Raw genomic sequence first — 17,530 nt, forward strand, 5'->3', positions numbered from 1 at the left:
CTGCTTATCACTAAGCAGGTTAATGCTGAGCTGGTGCTGCTTGATAGCACAGTTGGTGCAGATGCAACAGAAAGCTGACGTTCCAACTAGAAATTAGGCCCTGTCTCAGGTCAGTACACAAGATTTTGTCAACAGCATGTTGTCATAGTGTGAAAACTGGACGTGTGCACTACCTATGCTCTGTTTTACCCATTTTCCATGTGATGCCAATTAAACTTCTAAGTACCAGCAGTGCAATTCAGTGACAAGGTATATTTTCCATCGGTGAAACCAGCCACCAACTGGCAATTAAAGAGTGTGCTATAAAAGAGCCGCCTGGTAAAACAGGGAGGTTCTTTAATATAGTCACAACTTTCCTGTCCCATTCCATTGACATTGACATAAGGCTTGAAGATACAAAGGTATGAATGTTTTTCCAATTTAAGTTTCACTTGAAAGTATTTTACATTGTATTGTCTTCACCTTATTTATGTGTACATCATTGTTATTTGCTGAGAATACCTAAATTGGCACTCATAGCTCATCATTGGCAGGCATCAATGATTACAGGGTATTAGGAGAGTTTGTTTTGTTTAGTCTTTATTGAACATTCATGTTAATGTCCACTGTTGTACTTACCACTCTTTCAAACACAGTTGAATTTTCAGATTCTGCTGGCCTTCCTTTCTAAGTATTGAAAAGGTCACTTTCAGTGATGATATTCCAAATATTGTAGCTGAATTCTTATGAATACTCTGCCTGCCAATGTTCTTAGGTGGGAGATATGTAGATAATACTAACACCCCAGCCTTTAGACACCTTATTTCCATACTCAGACTAATTGTTCCAATCAGCCTCAATCAAACCCATGATGACAAGCCGTACTTAATTTCACACCTCTTTGCTGCTGACCCCAATCCATAACACCACTAACACCACTAATTTCCCGCAACATATCCCTCACACCCCGCCCCTGCCACAACCGCCCTAAGAGGATCCCCCTCGTTCTCACACACCACCCTACCAACCTCCGGATACAACGCATCATCCTCCGACACTTCCGCCATTTACAATCCGACCCCACCACCCAAGACATTTTTCCATCCCCTCCCCTGTCTGCTTTCCGGAGAGACCACTCTCTCCGTGACTCCCTTGTTCGCTCCACACTGCCCTCCAACCCCACCACACCCGGCACCTTCCCCTGCAACCGCAGGAAATGCTACACTTGTCCCCACACCTCCTCCCTCACCCCTATCCCAGGCCCCAAGATGACATTCCACATTAAGCAGAGGTTCACCTGCACATCCGCCAATGTGGTATACTGCATCCACTGTACCCGGTGCGGCTTCCTCTACATTGGGGAAACCAAGCGGAGGCTTGGGGACCGCTTTGCAGAACACCTCCGCTCAGTTCGCAACAAACAACTGCACCTCCCAGTCGCAAACCATTTCCACTCCCCCTCCCATTCTCTAGATGACATGTCCATCATGGGCCTCCTGCACTGCCACAATGATGCCACCCGAAGGTTGCAGGAACAGCAACTCATATTCCGCCTGGGAACCCTGCAGCCTAATGGTATCAATGTGGACTTCACCAGTTTCAAAATCTCCCCTTCCCCTACTGCATCCCTAAACCAGCCCAGTTCGTCCCCAACCCCCACTGCACCACACAACCAGCCCAGCTCTTCCCCCCCACCCACTGCATCCCAAAACCAGTCCAACCTGTCTCTGCCTCCCTAACCGGTTCTTCCTCTCACCCATCCCTTCCTCCCACCCGAAGCCGCACCCCCATCTACCTACTAAACTCATCCCACCTCCTTGACCTGTCCGTCTTCCCTGGACTGACCTATCCCCTCCCTACCTCCCCACCTATACTCTCTCCACCTATCTTCTTTACTCTCCATCTTCGGTCCGCCTCCCCCTCTCTCCCTATTTATTCCAGTTCCCTCTCCCCATCCCCCTCTCTGATGAAGGGTCTAGGCCCGAAACGTCAGCTTTTGTGCTCCTGAGATGCTGCTTGGCCTGCTGTGTTCATCCAGCCTCACATTTTATTATCTTGGAATTCTCCAGCATCTGCAGTTCCCATTATCTCTCTCACCACTAACTCATGTTTGCTAGCCTTAAGCCTGCTTCCCCTCCCAAATGCTGAACCATTAAACAAGCAAAGCTGCTGAGCTTACACACAACTGCACAAATCTCATGATCATTATTAAACTCTTAATCCTAGACTTTTATTGAATTCAAATTCCATCATCTGCCATGGCAGGATTCAAACCCTGGCCCACAGGACATTACCTAGGTCTCTAGATTAACAGCCTAATGATAATACTGCTAGGCCATCACTTTCCAAGTAGGCCAAATGCAGGGACATGGAATTAGGCCACAGATCAAATATGATCTCAATAAGTAGTCTACAGTCCAAAGATGTGCAGGCTAGGTAGATCGGCCATGCTAAATTACCCATAGTGTTCAGGGGTTGTGTGGGTTCTAGGGGGATGGGTCTGGGTGGAATGCCTCAAGGGGCGGTGTGGACTTGTTGGGCTGAAGGGCCTGTTTCCACACTTAGGGTATCTAATCTAAATAGCCTACTCCTGTTCCTATTTTCCAACAACAGATGATGGGCTAACTGACCTATAGTTTCCTGGTTTCTGGCTCCCTCCTTTCTCGAATAGGAGCACCACATTAGCATTTTCCTAAGCCAGTAGAACCATGCCAGAATTGAGGTGAGTTCTGGAATATTTTTACCATTGCCTCCAATGTCTGTGCAGTGGCTTTATTTGAAACCTTTGAGTGCAGGTCACCAGGATCTGGTGACCCTTCTACCTTTAATCCCATTTAATTTGTCAAATACATTGTCTTTCATGATAAAGACTGTTACAAGACTTTTCCTCCTATTAACATATAACTGATAAATTTGGGAAGTTTAACAATGTTGCCCACCACGAAGACTGGTGCAAAATATTCCTTTAATTTATCTATCATTTTCCTGATCCCTGTTATCTACTTTTTAGTCGCATCTTCCAAAGGTCCCGCACTCACTTTAGTTACCCATTCATCAGTATATACCTGAATGGACGGTTGCTGCTTGTTTTTATATTTATCGCCAATTTACTGTCATAATCAATTTTCTCTGTTTTTATTGGCTTTTTAGTCATATGCCTAAAATATTCCCAATTCTTTGATCTTTCTTTAGTTTTTGTCATTTTGTATGCTTCATTTTTGACTGAATGTTCTCTTTAGCCACCTTTGTTAACCACGAATAGTTCAACCTTTTCATCAAGTTCTTCCTTTTAGCTTGAATAGATTCTTGAAATATCTGTTACATATCTGCCTGTTCAACTGCTGAACTTCCCCATAATCTATTTTGCCAGCCCATTTTAGACAACACATTCTTCTTATGTCTGCAATTGCACTGATTTAAGTTAAGAACACTGGTTTGAGAAAACTCTTTGTAAGGAAAAATAAAATGATAGTCCTGAAGAAGTGGCAAAATTAATATTCTTTGGGATGTCTTTGAGATTTAGTGTGGAGTCAGTGATATGTGATTTTTAGTCCACACAATGTTGGTATCTGCTTTTGAAAATGTGTCCTAAACATTCACAGCATTAAGACTTGAATGTCCTACATTGCTGGCACCATGCTGTAATACATTGCATTTTAACTGCTTGCACACCTGGTTTCTCCTGTGTAAGTGGGAAGGTTTCTATTTGTCTTTGTTATTGACAAATCTACTTAATAGCTATTTACAATGGGTTGTGTTTTTACACAATATTTTATGCTCCAATATTTTACTTTGAATGTTTTAAATTTTAAATCATATGGGATGTGCTGACTAAACTTATTCCTGATATATTATTCCAGTTTCGTTTGCACTGCGCAGATTTGTTCTGTCTGTACTTGCTGGTCATGTGCACATCCTACTTTGATCTTTCACAATCTTTATCACAATTTTCCAAATCAACAATATTAGCAAATTTTCTTCCTTTCCTCACCCATTTCTGCTTACATGGCTACATTCTTCTTAATTCCAGCAATTCTGACATTCTATGGGCAGCACTTGAGTCATGATAGTTTTTTGTAAGGATCAGAGTTTAAAGGTACAATGGAAGTCTATCTCATTTCACGATAGACATCAATAGCCATAATTTTCCAATCAATGCGAGCACAAAATGGCTTATGTTTGCATGATTAGGAGACTTTGTTGGGGCTCCCTTAAGGCAATCTGGAAGGCCAGTACAGCTCATGCCTCCTGGTGTACTGACCTCTTGTTCCACACCATCCCCTGGCTGACTTGTGGAAGTGGGAACTTGAGGCATAGGGATAAGTTTAAAAGTCAGTTGAGACATTGCAGTCACTATTAATGGACAGCTGTGAGAATTAGCAACAATCTTAATACACTTTCAGGAAATGCTATCTCCTAACCGTTCTGTGTTCAGAATGAGTCATTTACTACCTGTTGGGAGCATGATATTAAATTTTAAATCAATAACCTTACAATATCTGGTCAGTTCAACCACAATGCTGAAACAGCACTGATCTTTAGAGGAACAGTTGCAGCATCGCTGTGCCAACGTAAAATAATTAAACTTAGTTTTATGATAGCTAACAATTAATTGCAGCTGAACTCAGATGTTGGCTGAAGGAGGAATTGAAGACAGCATAAAATCTTAAAATCCATGCTTTTCTACTCAAATTGATTCATTTTCTTTTTGAGCTACTACCACATCAACATTTCTTGCACCGGTTGTCAGTATGTCCAACAGGTGAACAGTCTTAACATTTTACAACTATTTCTCAAATTGAATGTCATTTCTTGAAATTGTTTGCTAAAAATCATATTTTTCTCATCCTGTGCATGAAATATTATGAACAGTTGTTGTGTTTTTCAATGTTGAGATTGACATTGAATGGGCAAGTGGCTGTCTATGGAAATGGACTTATTAGACACATTATCCAAGATTTTTAAGATCAAAAACTTGTTTCTCCAAAAGAGATCACTTTTAAAAATCTACACATGATTGGTCATTTTTTGAAAAAAAAATTTCTGACAAGATCAAATGGCTCCAGATATAAATCCATTTCACACTTACAGTACAAATATATTATATTCAAAATGCAACTCTATGCACATAGAAATCTATTGAATTAAATGTCATTTGTGAATTATTTTTAGTGTAAGGACAGGAATTATGCAAATATGGCAAGTTCTTCATTTTTCCAAATACAGATGATTCTTTTTAAAAAGATCCAAATCATCATCTTTGCTTTTTTATATTAGATTAGATTCCGTACAATGTGGAAAAAGGCCCTTCGGCCCAACAAGTCCATACCGTCCCTTCAAGGATCCCACCTTGCCCCCCTGTAACCTACACATCCCTGAACACTATGGGCAATTTAGCATGGCCAATCCACCTAGCCTACATATCTTTGGACTGTGGGTGGAAACTGGAGGACCCGGAGGAAACCCACGCAGGCGCAGGGTCAATGTGCAAACTCCACACAGACAGTCGCCCGAGGCAGGAATCAAACCCGGGTCCCTGGCGCTGTGAGGCTGCGGTGCTAACCACTGGGCCACCGTGCCGCCCCTATTAAACAAACAATCCTGTTTTTACATTATGCTTACCCAAGCCCAAAGACTTATCGGAAGTATTAATACAAATATCCTAGAGTAGTGGTTATGTGCAGTAAATAAATGCTAAGCATTGGAAAGCACTGTAATGTCTGAAATATTCATGAGCAGTATTCCATAGTATATTCCAGATTGCTGAGTTGCCTCAATTACTCGTGGGATTCGATCCAATCGAGATGGATGGGGTGGAACTATTTCAGACAGCTGTCGAAGCCCCAAGTGACAATTCTGCAGTCTGAAACCAGGCTAGATCATCTGAATTCACAGCACAACCTGCTTTCTAATTGTCTACAGTTGGCATTGATTTAGCAAGACAGTATAGGAAATGGGGAAATCCAGTATTTGGGCAAAATGAGCTGTTTTTCAGGAAGTTAAGTTAAGACAGTATGGTAGAGACATTATAGAGGCTACTGTCTATTCTGTTGATATCACATTATACTTGATTGATGCATCTGTGATTCTTTCATTGAGTTCTTTACAGAACATGCTGGCTGGTTCCCTAATTGTGCACGCATAGCAAAATGTGGCTAATTATGGTTGCACACCCATATTCAACCACACTGTCAATTTCTTGATAAGAATAAGGATACTCAAAATTATAACATATAAGATTACACACCTGTACTAGTAAACAAGCGTTCAATGCATTTCACTGAAATTCCATTGTTTTTCTGTTATCTTCATTATAGCATCAAACTTTTTGTTATAAAAGAGTTAGGCAATTGCCTCCTAAAAGCAAAGAACATTATTTGATACTGTAAGTGTTAAGCAGAAACTGCAGATGCATTTTGAAATGTTCTCCCCTTTGTTCCAACAAGTCTAAACTCATGCTTATTTCTGAAATATGCACCTAAAAGTACTGAGTTCTATGCTGCATCTTGCCCAAATGATTTGAATCTAACAAACTATCTGGTAGCAGAGCAGGGCAACTACGTGCTCTCTAACGATAATTACTATTAAACATTGGCAGGTGGCCATTGTTAATATAAAACGTTGTGAAGAAATACACAGCACAGTCTTCCAGTCTCTCAGAACATAATTGATGAGGTTGAAGAAATAGATTGAGAATGGCACATAATGGGAGGGTTGGCCCCAAAGAGATGCTTGCCCATTCCTCATCATTTAGCATTTACGTTCTAGTCAAGGAGGCCCATAAACACCCTTCTTTAACCCTCCCCACCACTTCAGACCCTAAATTAAACATCTTTTAAGGGCCTCTGCCCGCCACTGGCCCATCTACCTGCCTACTTGACAGGTGAGAAAAGTGGCTGTTTCCTGATAGGGAAGCCGAGATGACCTGCCAGCCAGTTGGAGAATTCTTTTTCCCCCAATCTGGGCAAACAGAAAACAAGGGACAAGAGGGAGGTGGTTGGCCACTGAAAGCTACACCCCTGCCCTTGCCTCCCACTCTGTCACCCCCACTCTGTCTTTGTGACCCACATGACTTCCAAAAAGGGCCTAGGCCCGAAATGTCAGCTATTGTGCTCCTGAGATGCTGCTTGGCCTGCTGTGTTCATCCAGCTTCACATTTTGTTATCTTGGATTCTCCAGCATCTGTAGTTCCCATTATCACTTATTTACTGCCTGCTGCAGCTCTTTATGGCTGCAGAGGCCAGGCCTCAAATAGCATTGTTCGGCTAACTGAGGCTGTTGGCCTGTGATTTGCCTGCTGCCCCAGGCAAGGCAGCATACCGGTGGTGAGACTTTTGATTCAATAAAAAGCTACTGGACAGCACTTTCATGTATCTAATTTGAACTGTCCAATGAACCTTCTCATTGGTATGAGCAGGGAATTAATTGCCTGTGTAGTTATCTGCTTCAACATGTTGTGCACAGAGCGTTAAATACAGCCATTGTGCCATCTCTACCATAACCAAGACAAGCTAATTCACCAGACACTGAATATCACAGGACAGTTTTGATTTGGAGGCCAATGGATGGCATTTGTGCACCAAGGCATTCAGAAAACCATGGAGAAATTTTTTTTATGTTTCTTTCTGATGAGCCATCTCTGAACCATTGTGTACCTATGAATGAACCATTTCTCCAACAGGTTATTAATCTTAATGTTAGATTGAGTAAATACTGGAGTTGAGTGAAAGGATGCTTAATGTTTTATTATTTGTTTGCTTCTTAAGATCTGATAATGTCTTACCTCAATTAAGATGTGCGCAAGTAGGCCGTGGTTAAATGAATTTCCCAGAATTGATGGCAAGATTACCCCCTGTTTGCACTCCCACGTCATGCACAGGAGCTCCTATTAAGAATTTCTGCATGGAGGTCAGCTAGACTTGGAGGATTTTTTCCAATAAGCAAAAAACCCTACTAATTCCTAATACACACTCCTACTGCATAAACCCTGCAGTAGAAGCATGAATTTGTAAAATCTGTGTGATTTACATACGTCCACTTAGCACATCTTCCAAGGAAGCCTAGCAGAGATCATGTTTGTAGAACAGAACTTAGATGAGTACTTTCAATGGCAGAGTATGTGTAGGATATGTGAAAACATTTTGTTGCTAATATTCCTTAATTAGGTGTCAGAAGCCCCTAGATTGAATTGCTTTATTGTCTAATTTTGTAACCTTAGAACCCAAAAAAATTCCAAAACCAGTTTGAAATATTTTGTTATCTCATATTGTTTGTAATGGTTACATATCCTTGTTGCTGTGGAAAAATCTCACAACTGTCGATGTTGGGTGGGGTTTGGAAGGTAAAACACCTTAAACTGGCGTTGGGCCAGTTTTATGCAGCTGCTTTTTCTTTACAGAGGCTACTTTTACCATATTGCTTGTCCTACTCAGAGGCAATTTTCTTTTAATAAGCGAAGACTATTGTGACTGTTGAGAATAATCTCATATTTTCTTCATTTAAGCATGATATGTTTGGGTTTTATTAATCAATTATTACATACATGCTAGTTTAGAATCTGTAATTAAGGAATTTTGCCTAAAAAACAGTTCTTTGTGTTGATACAAAATAGACACTTAAACATCCTGTAAGTGGGTAAGTCATGCTTGCTAACTCCCTACTGGAGGCATTGTATATGCTTTATTAACAAAGGAGAAAACAAGAAACAATTGTAGCATGTATCTGAAATGGAGAGTACGTCTCCTATGCTGTTGATGACCTAATGCCCATTTGAGGCCTCTTTTGTAATGCTGCATTCAGGAAAATTTGGTCTGCATGCAGCCAACTAGCAGACCTCAATGTGACTGCAAGCAGCCGTCAAATGTTTTCTTAGCGATACTTACATGTGCAGGAGTGTTGCCTCTGGTCATTTCCAACTTTTCTCCTTATTACTTCTGCTTTCTGATTGCTTTTCCTCCCCCTCACTAGCATCCCAGAACCAATCAGAGGGTCATCACAGGAAATCCTGCAACCCAAAACTGAAATCTTCTTCACTGGTGAGATGTGTGGTAATGCCCAGTGGGTGTCTGTAGCTCATTGATCATATATAAATAAGGCAAATTGCCTAGTGTGCAGTGTGTCTTTGGTGTGGGGAATGCCAGTTTAATCCAGTCAACAGTAGGGTGAGTCTCTTAACTAAGCAGAAATTACCCACTTATGGATCTCAGTTGGGACAAGAGTGTGTGTCAATTGATGCCTTTATGGCTGCTCATAAAGTGGCAGTGGGGACAAGAGCAGTGGAAAGATGGTGGGTAACGTTATGATGCCTTAATCTACAGATCCATCTGTGAGCTTTCCCACCTGTGGGTGGCACATCAATTAATCTCTTTGACTCTGGAAACAATTGCATCCAAGTCCAATCATACCTCTTCCTCAAACTGTAACTCATCAAACTACTTTCGTTGGAGTTACTTAAACCCAGAGAAAGGAGATTTTGATCTCAACATGTAAGATCCTAACATGCATTCACTAGTAGAAAGTATACAGTTCTAATGTTTCACTGTCTAATAGAAATGGCTTGCGTCAATTTTACATTATTTATTAAGATATGAGAGAAGTTATTTCCAGACTAAATGAATACCCTTCACTTCTCCCATCAAAAGCAGAGCAAAAATAATGTAAAAGGTGTGGGTAAGGTAGAGGAAAAAACATGGGGAAAGTGTTCAAACAAAATTATTGAAAAGATGAGGAGAAAATTCACACAAAGCTGACAGCTGGATTTAAATAGCAACATATCTTCCTTTGATTTTCTCAATAAAAAAAATATTATTTCCATGCCAAATTTATTTCATCTAACCAGACATGCTCAGTGCTTTTCTAGTTACCTAAACAAATATTCTGGGTGACATGAAAGTCCATCAAGCCAAAATAACATTATTAGCCTAAACCACAAAATAAAACTGATTGCCAAGAATACAAAACCATGAGGAACATTTTAACACATTCTTGGGATATAGCTGTCTTTAGTGAGGCCAGCGTTTACACACAAGTTGTGGCTTTCTGGGCAAAATGTTGCAAGGCTTTCTTAAATTACCACAGTCTTTATACCGGTCTAATACAATTAATTGGTTTCTCAAGTTACTCAAAAGTTAATCACAGTGGTGTCAAACTAAGTTTGCATGTGTACCATACTGGGTATTGATAATGAGCTTTCTTTCCTAAGGGGCACAGTTGGGTTTTCAGCCAGACATATATGTGACTTTTTATGGGAAGTGCACTCGTAGCATTTGTTTGTGGTGAGAACATAATGATGATGCTATATGCAAATGAATAGTCTACAGACAATTGGTGTCTTATTTCACACATGAACAACATGATTTGTCTAAGGACACGAAGGCTGTTGAGATTGTACCCAATATGAAATGTTGCTTTAAGCCAATGACGGTAAACTTGAAACAAATATCTAAAGTTAAGGTTAGTTATTCCCACTAAGAGCTTTAAGTGATGGGCATACAAATTTGATTTGATTAGGAGGGTTAGTATTCCAAATCACAGCCCAAATGATTTTACATCTATTATTTTGTTCTTTGTAGCGAGCGTGTTGAATCATATAATTTACCACAGGGGTGCTGTGGCAGCGCGGTTGTGGTGCAATGATAGTTGTCTCTGCATCTGAACCAGGAAGCCTGGATTCAAGTCCACCTGCTTCAGAAGTGCATGAGAAAATCTCTGAACAGGTTGATTAGCAAATATAATAGAGTCATGTGGAGGAAGTGGGTTGTTGCAGTGTAGTAGTAGTGTCCCTGTCTTTGTGACAGGAGATCTGGGTTAAAGTCCGACCTGCTCCTAAAGGTGTGTTATAATATCTCTGAAGAGGTTTTTAGAAAAGATTTACTGGACATTGTGTATTCATAAAGTATTCAGGTTCTTTACTAAAAACAAATATACCTCAATAAAGGGCTAATAATACCTGCTGGGAATGTAATTGAGTTTAAAATCACATCAGGATTTCATAGCTTAAGACTGCTTTTGCTAGGGCTAAACAGATATTACTTCTAATAGTTCATTTTAGAAGCTTTACATCTGCAGATTCCAGTACCTTTTCTAAAACAACCTGTCTCAGGTCTATATGAATGCAATGCTTGTTCTGCTGGCTAACAGTTTTCTTTTTCTGTCTGATCCAGGGAACCACGTGTTGTCTCCTGGCAGCCATGTGGGAAAAGGCTTGACACCCGTTGCTGCTCAAGCACTAGGACTACCTATTGGAATTGCTGTGGCAGTATCGCTGATTGACGCTCATGCAGGAGGTTTAGGTACTCTGGGGAAAAGAGGATGGGAGTGAAACAGTGAACAACTTCAATAATATTTTAGAAAAAATTATTTTTCTTTGATTTGTCAACTTGATAAATTGGTTATGTTTATTTTCCCTTGGCACCTCCTTCAGAAATCTTATAAAGATTTCTTTCTAATATTACATTCAATTACAATTATTTTGTTTGCTCTTTTTAAATTACATGGCACAACTTAATGTGGGGACTTGTAAAAATGAATAAGCTTCAAATGCTGGGTATCAGAAATGAGATCAGAACATTCTGGGAACACAGCAGACCTATTGTACATATATAAAATAAGGTCATTTTTCAGAATCAGAGCACTGAAGTAGGATCCATGCTTGAAACATTTACTCGGATCCTTGCCTAATATTCTAGTGGCTACTGCTGGAAAATACAGTGTGCTCACTTTTGGTGAAGACAGTATTCTCCTTAGCCTGGATACCAGTGATGGTCAAAAAGCATACTCATTATTTAGTCTTAGACACTAGATTGGGCAAGAAATTTATGAAGGGAAATCATGAGTCATGGTGGTTATGTACCTCAACATGAGTAATTAGGTGAAGAAAAAGGAGAAAAAATTTCTGTCTCCTTTACTTCTGGTGTACCTGTTCTTTATCTTGGAAACCTGCTTGTGTGCAGTCTATCATTAAAAACTTAAGTCGTTCTTATCTTTATAAGTAGGCCAGCTTCCTTTGTCCTTCTAAAGCCATGCAAGTTGTTGTTAGCTCTTGAATTATTTATCACTTTGAAAGTTTTTGAGTGTCAGTATAGCAGCTTATCCATTAGAACAAAGAACACAGAAAATTACAGCACAGGAACAGGCTATTCGGCCCTCCAAGCCTGCACCGACATGCTGCCCATCACAAATAAAACCCCCTTGCCTTCCAGGGACAGTATCCCTCTATTTCCATCCTATTCATGTAGTTGTCAAGATGCCCTTCAAAAGTCACATAGTATCTGCTTACATTACGTCCCCTGGCAGCAAATTCCAAGCACCAATCACCCTCTGTGTAAAAAAATGGCCTTATATATCACCTTAAACCTTGCCCCTCGCATCTTAAACCTATGCCCCCCCCCCCAAGTAACTGACTCTTCCGCCCTGGAAAAAAGCTTTCGACTGTCCATTCTGTCCATGCCAAAAGTAAATCTTGTAGACCTCTATCAGGTCACCTCTCAACCTCCGTCGTTTCAGTGAGAATGACCCAAGTTTCTCCAACCTCTGCTCATTGCTCATGCCCTTCATACCAGGCAACACCCTGGTAAGTCTTTTCTGTACCCTCTCCAAAGCCACCACACCCTTCTGGTCGGTGTGGTGAACAGAATTGAACACAATATTCCAAATGCGGCCTAACTAAGGTTCTATAAGGCTGCCATAGATTATTCAGTGGAGTAATTAATTTGAAATGGGAGCAAAATTTGGAGTCGCTAAAGGCTTAGAGCCATTTCATAATTACTCTGACGTCTTGATGGGTGGAATTGTGGGCTGGTTCTGAATGGCAGATGTAATTTTCCTCATCTTGTGTTGAATGTGTATTTCATGAATGTGTGCATTTATGTCTGTTGTATACCACTGGGGGAACGGTTTATCTCAGTGGGCTGGATAGTTAGTTTGTGAAGCCATGTGTTGCCAACAACATGGGTTAAATCTCCTCAACAGCTGAGGTTACCATCAAGAAGTTTTCTTTTCAACCTCTCTCCCCTTGCCTGCGGTATGATGGCCCTCAGGTTTAATCACCACCAGTCATCTCTTTCTAATGAGAGAGAAGCCCTGTGGCTTGGTAAGACTATGGTAATTCGTCTATACCGCCGGAATGTCTTGCACACCGAACCATTTTCCTTTGCCTTGGCCATGCTCAAAACCCGTAACTATTGCACTTTTAACCAATTACCATTGCATAATTTTCTACCAAGCTATGAAAATATAGTTCAATTTCTTCTTAACCTGCTTCACATGTTACCTGTAATAGGTTCTTTTGGCAGTTTTTTCCAATAATTCCAAAGCTCTTCATGATTTTGCATTATCTCAACTCTGTTCCTTTTCAATTAGCTTAAAACTCTTACCTATTCTTTTGTCAGTGATTCAACTATAGTTTGCCCTTTCTTTTATATTTTTACACTTAGTAAAAACATGTTATGGTCAGGAAAAGGAAAATTGTTGAAATCTGATCCATAATCGCCTATTTTATACAAATAGTCGAATGAATACCGAAACACGTTCAAATCCAAAATCCCTCAGGATGAATGATCATTGCACCAGTGCTCAATAATCGATGTTTACAAAGCATTGCCACCTTGTATTCCAAAAACAAACAACTGCACTAGTGACTCATGCCGTGCAGAATCAGTGGCATCTGCAGCAACCTGACAACTTAAATGTGGACAGCTTTTTCCAAAACTGTGAAGGTCACCATAGCAATACATTTTCATGTAATAGAATTCTTCCAAGCCACCACAAGTAATATGTGCCAGATAATCCATTCTGCTGTTTGTTCCTTTATAGAACAAGTGAGTGATGCCATGTTTGCTGGAAATGACTTCATAAATTTCCCAGTGGAAAGGAAACACTAACTTGAGAGGGTACAGAGCATTCATCGTCTGGCAGACTTCCCAAGTTAATTCAGTGTTGAGATGGAATCCATGCAACTATAACTGTAACTGTTCCATACATTAAAGACAGGATGGAAATCTAGTCTATTAAATGCACAGACCATTTAAAATCAAAGAAAATATTATTATGCACATCAACCTGTTATCTAGGGAGTATCCATGATACTTTAATTCTGTAATAATTCACGATGCCTATATTATTATGACAGTTTTGAGAGAATAACCAGATGGCTGTTGACAGACCAAAGCTTCTGTTTGCAGCCTTCGTTCATGACCCAAGTTGGAAACCCCACAATGTAGCAGCAAACTTCGATACAATGATGCTTATTGTTAGCAAACTATAGTGATACTCCTGCAATAATTCTGTTGTTCAGACTGTTGTGGAGGAAAAAGCTTATATGTGACAAAAAGAGAAAAAAAGTAGGAAGAAATTGTACTAGCTCTTATTTTGGGGAGAAGAATCCCTTTAGTCTATTCCTTCACAGCATTCTTTTGTCTCCTGACCAGAATTTGCAAAGTGTACACTTTGAGAAAAAAATCAACCTTTAAAATTGCCATGGTCTCTTCTCATGGAATCATTCCCTCTTGCTATATGTCATCTTATCTGAATGAAGAAGAGTAATGTTGAGATGTTTGAAGTTGTCCCTTTGCATATGAGTCAAGTTGCTTTTATACTAGTCTTTCAGTAATAATTCTGGGAGCCCACCCTGTGGTTTATGTATCTGCTACAAAGGTATACAGATTGGATTTAACAATTGAAGGTAGTGAATCATGTATGGTCTGTTCCTGGAAGTGAAATAGAACATAGAACATAGAACATAGAACAGTACAGCACAGAACAGGCCCTTCAGCCCACGATGTTGTGCCGACCATTGATCCTCATGTATGCACCCTCAAATTTCATATGCATGTCCAGCAGTCTCTTAAATGATCCCAATGACCTTGCTTCCACAACTGCCGCTGGCAACGCATTCCATGCTCTCACAACTCTCTGTGTAAAGAACCCGCCTCTGACATCCCCTCTATACTTTCCTCCAACCAGCTTAAAACTATGACCCCTCGTGTTAGCCATTTCTGCCCTGGGAAATAGTCTCTGGCTATCAACTCTATCTATGCCTCTCATTATCTTGTATACCTCAATTAGGTCCCCTCTCCTCCTCCTTTTCTCCAATGAAAAAAGTCCGAGCTCAGTCAACCTCTCTTCATAAGATAAGCCCTCCAGTCCAGGCAGCATCCTGGTAAACCTCCTCTGAACCCTCTCCAAAGCATCCACATCTTTCCTATAATGGGGCGACCAGAACTGGACGCAGTATTCCGAGTGCGATCTAACCAAAGTTTTATAGAGCTGCAACAAGATCTCACGACTCTTAAACTCAATCCCCCTGTTAATGAAAGCCAAAACACCATATGCTTTCTTAACAACCCTGTCCAGTTGGGTGGCCATTTTACGGGATCTATGTATCTGCACACCAAGATCGCTCTGTTCCTCCACACTGCCAAGAATCCTATCCTTAATCCTGTACTCAGCTTTCAAATTCGACCTTCCAAAATGCATCACCTCGCATTTATCCAGGTTGAACTCCATCTGCCACCTCTCAGCCCATCTCTGCATCCTGTCAATGTCCCGCTGCAGCCTACAACAGCCCTCTATACTGTCAACGACACCTCCAACCTTTGTGTCGTTTGCAAACTTGCTGACCCATCCTTCAATCCCCTCATCCAAGTCATTAATAAAAATTACAAACAGTAGAGGCCCAAGGACAGAGCCCTGTGGAACACCACTCACCACTGACTTCCAGGCAGAATATTTTCCTTCTACTACCACTCGCTGTCTTCTGTTGGCCAGCCAATTCTGTATCCAAGCAGCTAAGTTCCCCTGTATCCCATTCCTCCTGACCTTCTGAATGAGCCTACCATGGGGAACCTTATCAAATGCCTTACTGAAGTCCATATACACCACATCCACAGCTCGACCCTCATCAACTTTTCTAGTCACATCCTCAAAGAACTCGATAAGGTTCGTGAGGCATGACCTGCCCCTCACAAAGCCGTGTTGACTGCATTTGATCAAGCCATGCTCTTCCAGATGGTCATAAATCCTATCCCTCAGAATCCTTTCTAACACCTTGCAGACGACAGACGTGAGACTTACTGGTCTGTAATTGCCGGGGATTTCCCTATTTCCTTCCTTGAAGAGAGGAATTACATTTGCCTCTCTCCAGTCCTCAGGCATGACTCCAGTGGAGAGCGAGGATGCAAAGATCCTTGCAAGTGGCGAAGCAATTGCATTTCTCGCTTCCCAAAGCAGCCGAGGACAAATCTGGTCCGGGCCTGGTGACTTGTCAATCTTAATGTTTGACAAAATTTTCAGCACATCAGCTTCCTCTATCTCCATCCATTCCACCATGCACACCTGCTCTTCAAAGGTTTCATTCACTACAAAGTTCATTTCTTTCGTAAACACAGAAGGAAAAAACTCATTTAGGGCTTCCCCTACTTCCTCAGACTCCACACACAAGTTTCCTATGCTATCCCTGATCAGCCCTACTCTTTCTTTGACCATTCTCTTATTCCTCACATAAGTATAAAATGCCTTTGTGTTTTCCTTAATTCGCTCTGCCAAGCCTTTCTCGTGCCCCCTCCTGGCTCTCCTCAGACCATTTTTGAGCTCCTTCCTTGCCTGCGTGTAATCCTCTCTAGCTGAACTTGACCCTAGCTTCCTCCACCTTATGTAAGCTACCTTCTTCCTTTTCACAAGAAGCTCCACCGCTCTCGTCATCCAAGGTTCCTTTATCTTACCCCTTCTTGCCTGTCTCAGAGGGACATACTTACTCATCACTCGCAACAACTGTTCCTTAAACAGTCTCCACATGTCTATAGTGCCCTTACCATGGAACAATTGCTCCCTGTCCATGCTTCGTAACTCATGTCTAATCGCGTCATAGTTTCCTCTTCCCCAATTAAATATCCTCCCATTTTGCCTAATCCTCTCCTTCTCCATAGCTATGTAGAATGTGAGGCAGTTATGGTCACTATCACTAAAATTCTCTCCCACCACAAGATCTGATACCTGCCCCGGCTCGATTCCAAGTACCAAGTCTAGAATGGCCTCTCCCCTCGTCGGCCTGTCAACGTACTGAGTTAGGAAACCCTCCTGAACACACCTTACAAAAACAGCTCTATTCAAATCTTCTGCTCGTTCCAATCTATATTAGGAAAGTTAAAGTCACCCATTACAACAACCCTACTACGTCCACACTTTTCCAAAATCTGTCGACCTATGCTTTCTTCAATCTCCCTGCTGCTATTGAGGGGCCTGTAGTAAACCCCTAACGAGGTGACTGCTCCCTTGCTGTTCCTAATTTCCACCCATACTGACTCAGTAGGCAGATCTTCCTCGACAATGGAAGCTTCTGTAGCTGTGATACCCTCTCTGATTAGTAGTGCTACACCCCCTCCTCTTTTCCCCCCCTCCCTATTCTTTTTAAACGTTCTAAACCCTGGAACATCCAGCAACCATTCCTGCCCCTGAGAAACCCATGTCTCTGTTATGGCCACAACATCATAGCACCAGGTACTGATCCATGCTCTAAGTTCATCACTTTTATTCCTGATACTCCTTGCGTTAAAGC

At 41.2% G+C, this 17,530-nt stretch overlaps 1 protein-coding gene across 6 annotated transcripts in view; it reads left to right on the plus strand.

Moving 5' to 3' along the window:
• The window catches only part of fggy (FGGY carbohydrate kinase domain containing), a 490,678-nt gene that overhangs the window by 305,087 nt on the left and 168,061 nt on the right, over positions 1–17,530 (plus strand). For all 6 annotated transcript variants that reach the window (XM_048538754.2, XM_048538757.2, XM_048538755.2 and 3 more), the window contains one exon: positions 11,142–11,270. In XM_048538754.2, coding sequence (XP_048394711.1) covers positions 11,142–11,270 — 129 coding nt within the window. The remainder of the gene's footprint in view (positions 1–11,141; positions 11,271–17,530) is intronic.

The sequence above is a fragment of the Stegostoma tigrinum genome, chromosome 8 (genome assembly GCF_030684315.1).
Source record: "Stegostoma tigrinum isolate sSteTig4 chromosome 8, sSteTig4.hap1, whole genome shotgun sequence".
NCBI classification, from domain to species: Eukaryota; Metazoa; Chordata; class Chondrichthyes; order Orectolobiformes; family Stegostomatidae; genus Stegostoma; species Stegostoma tigrinum.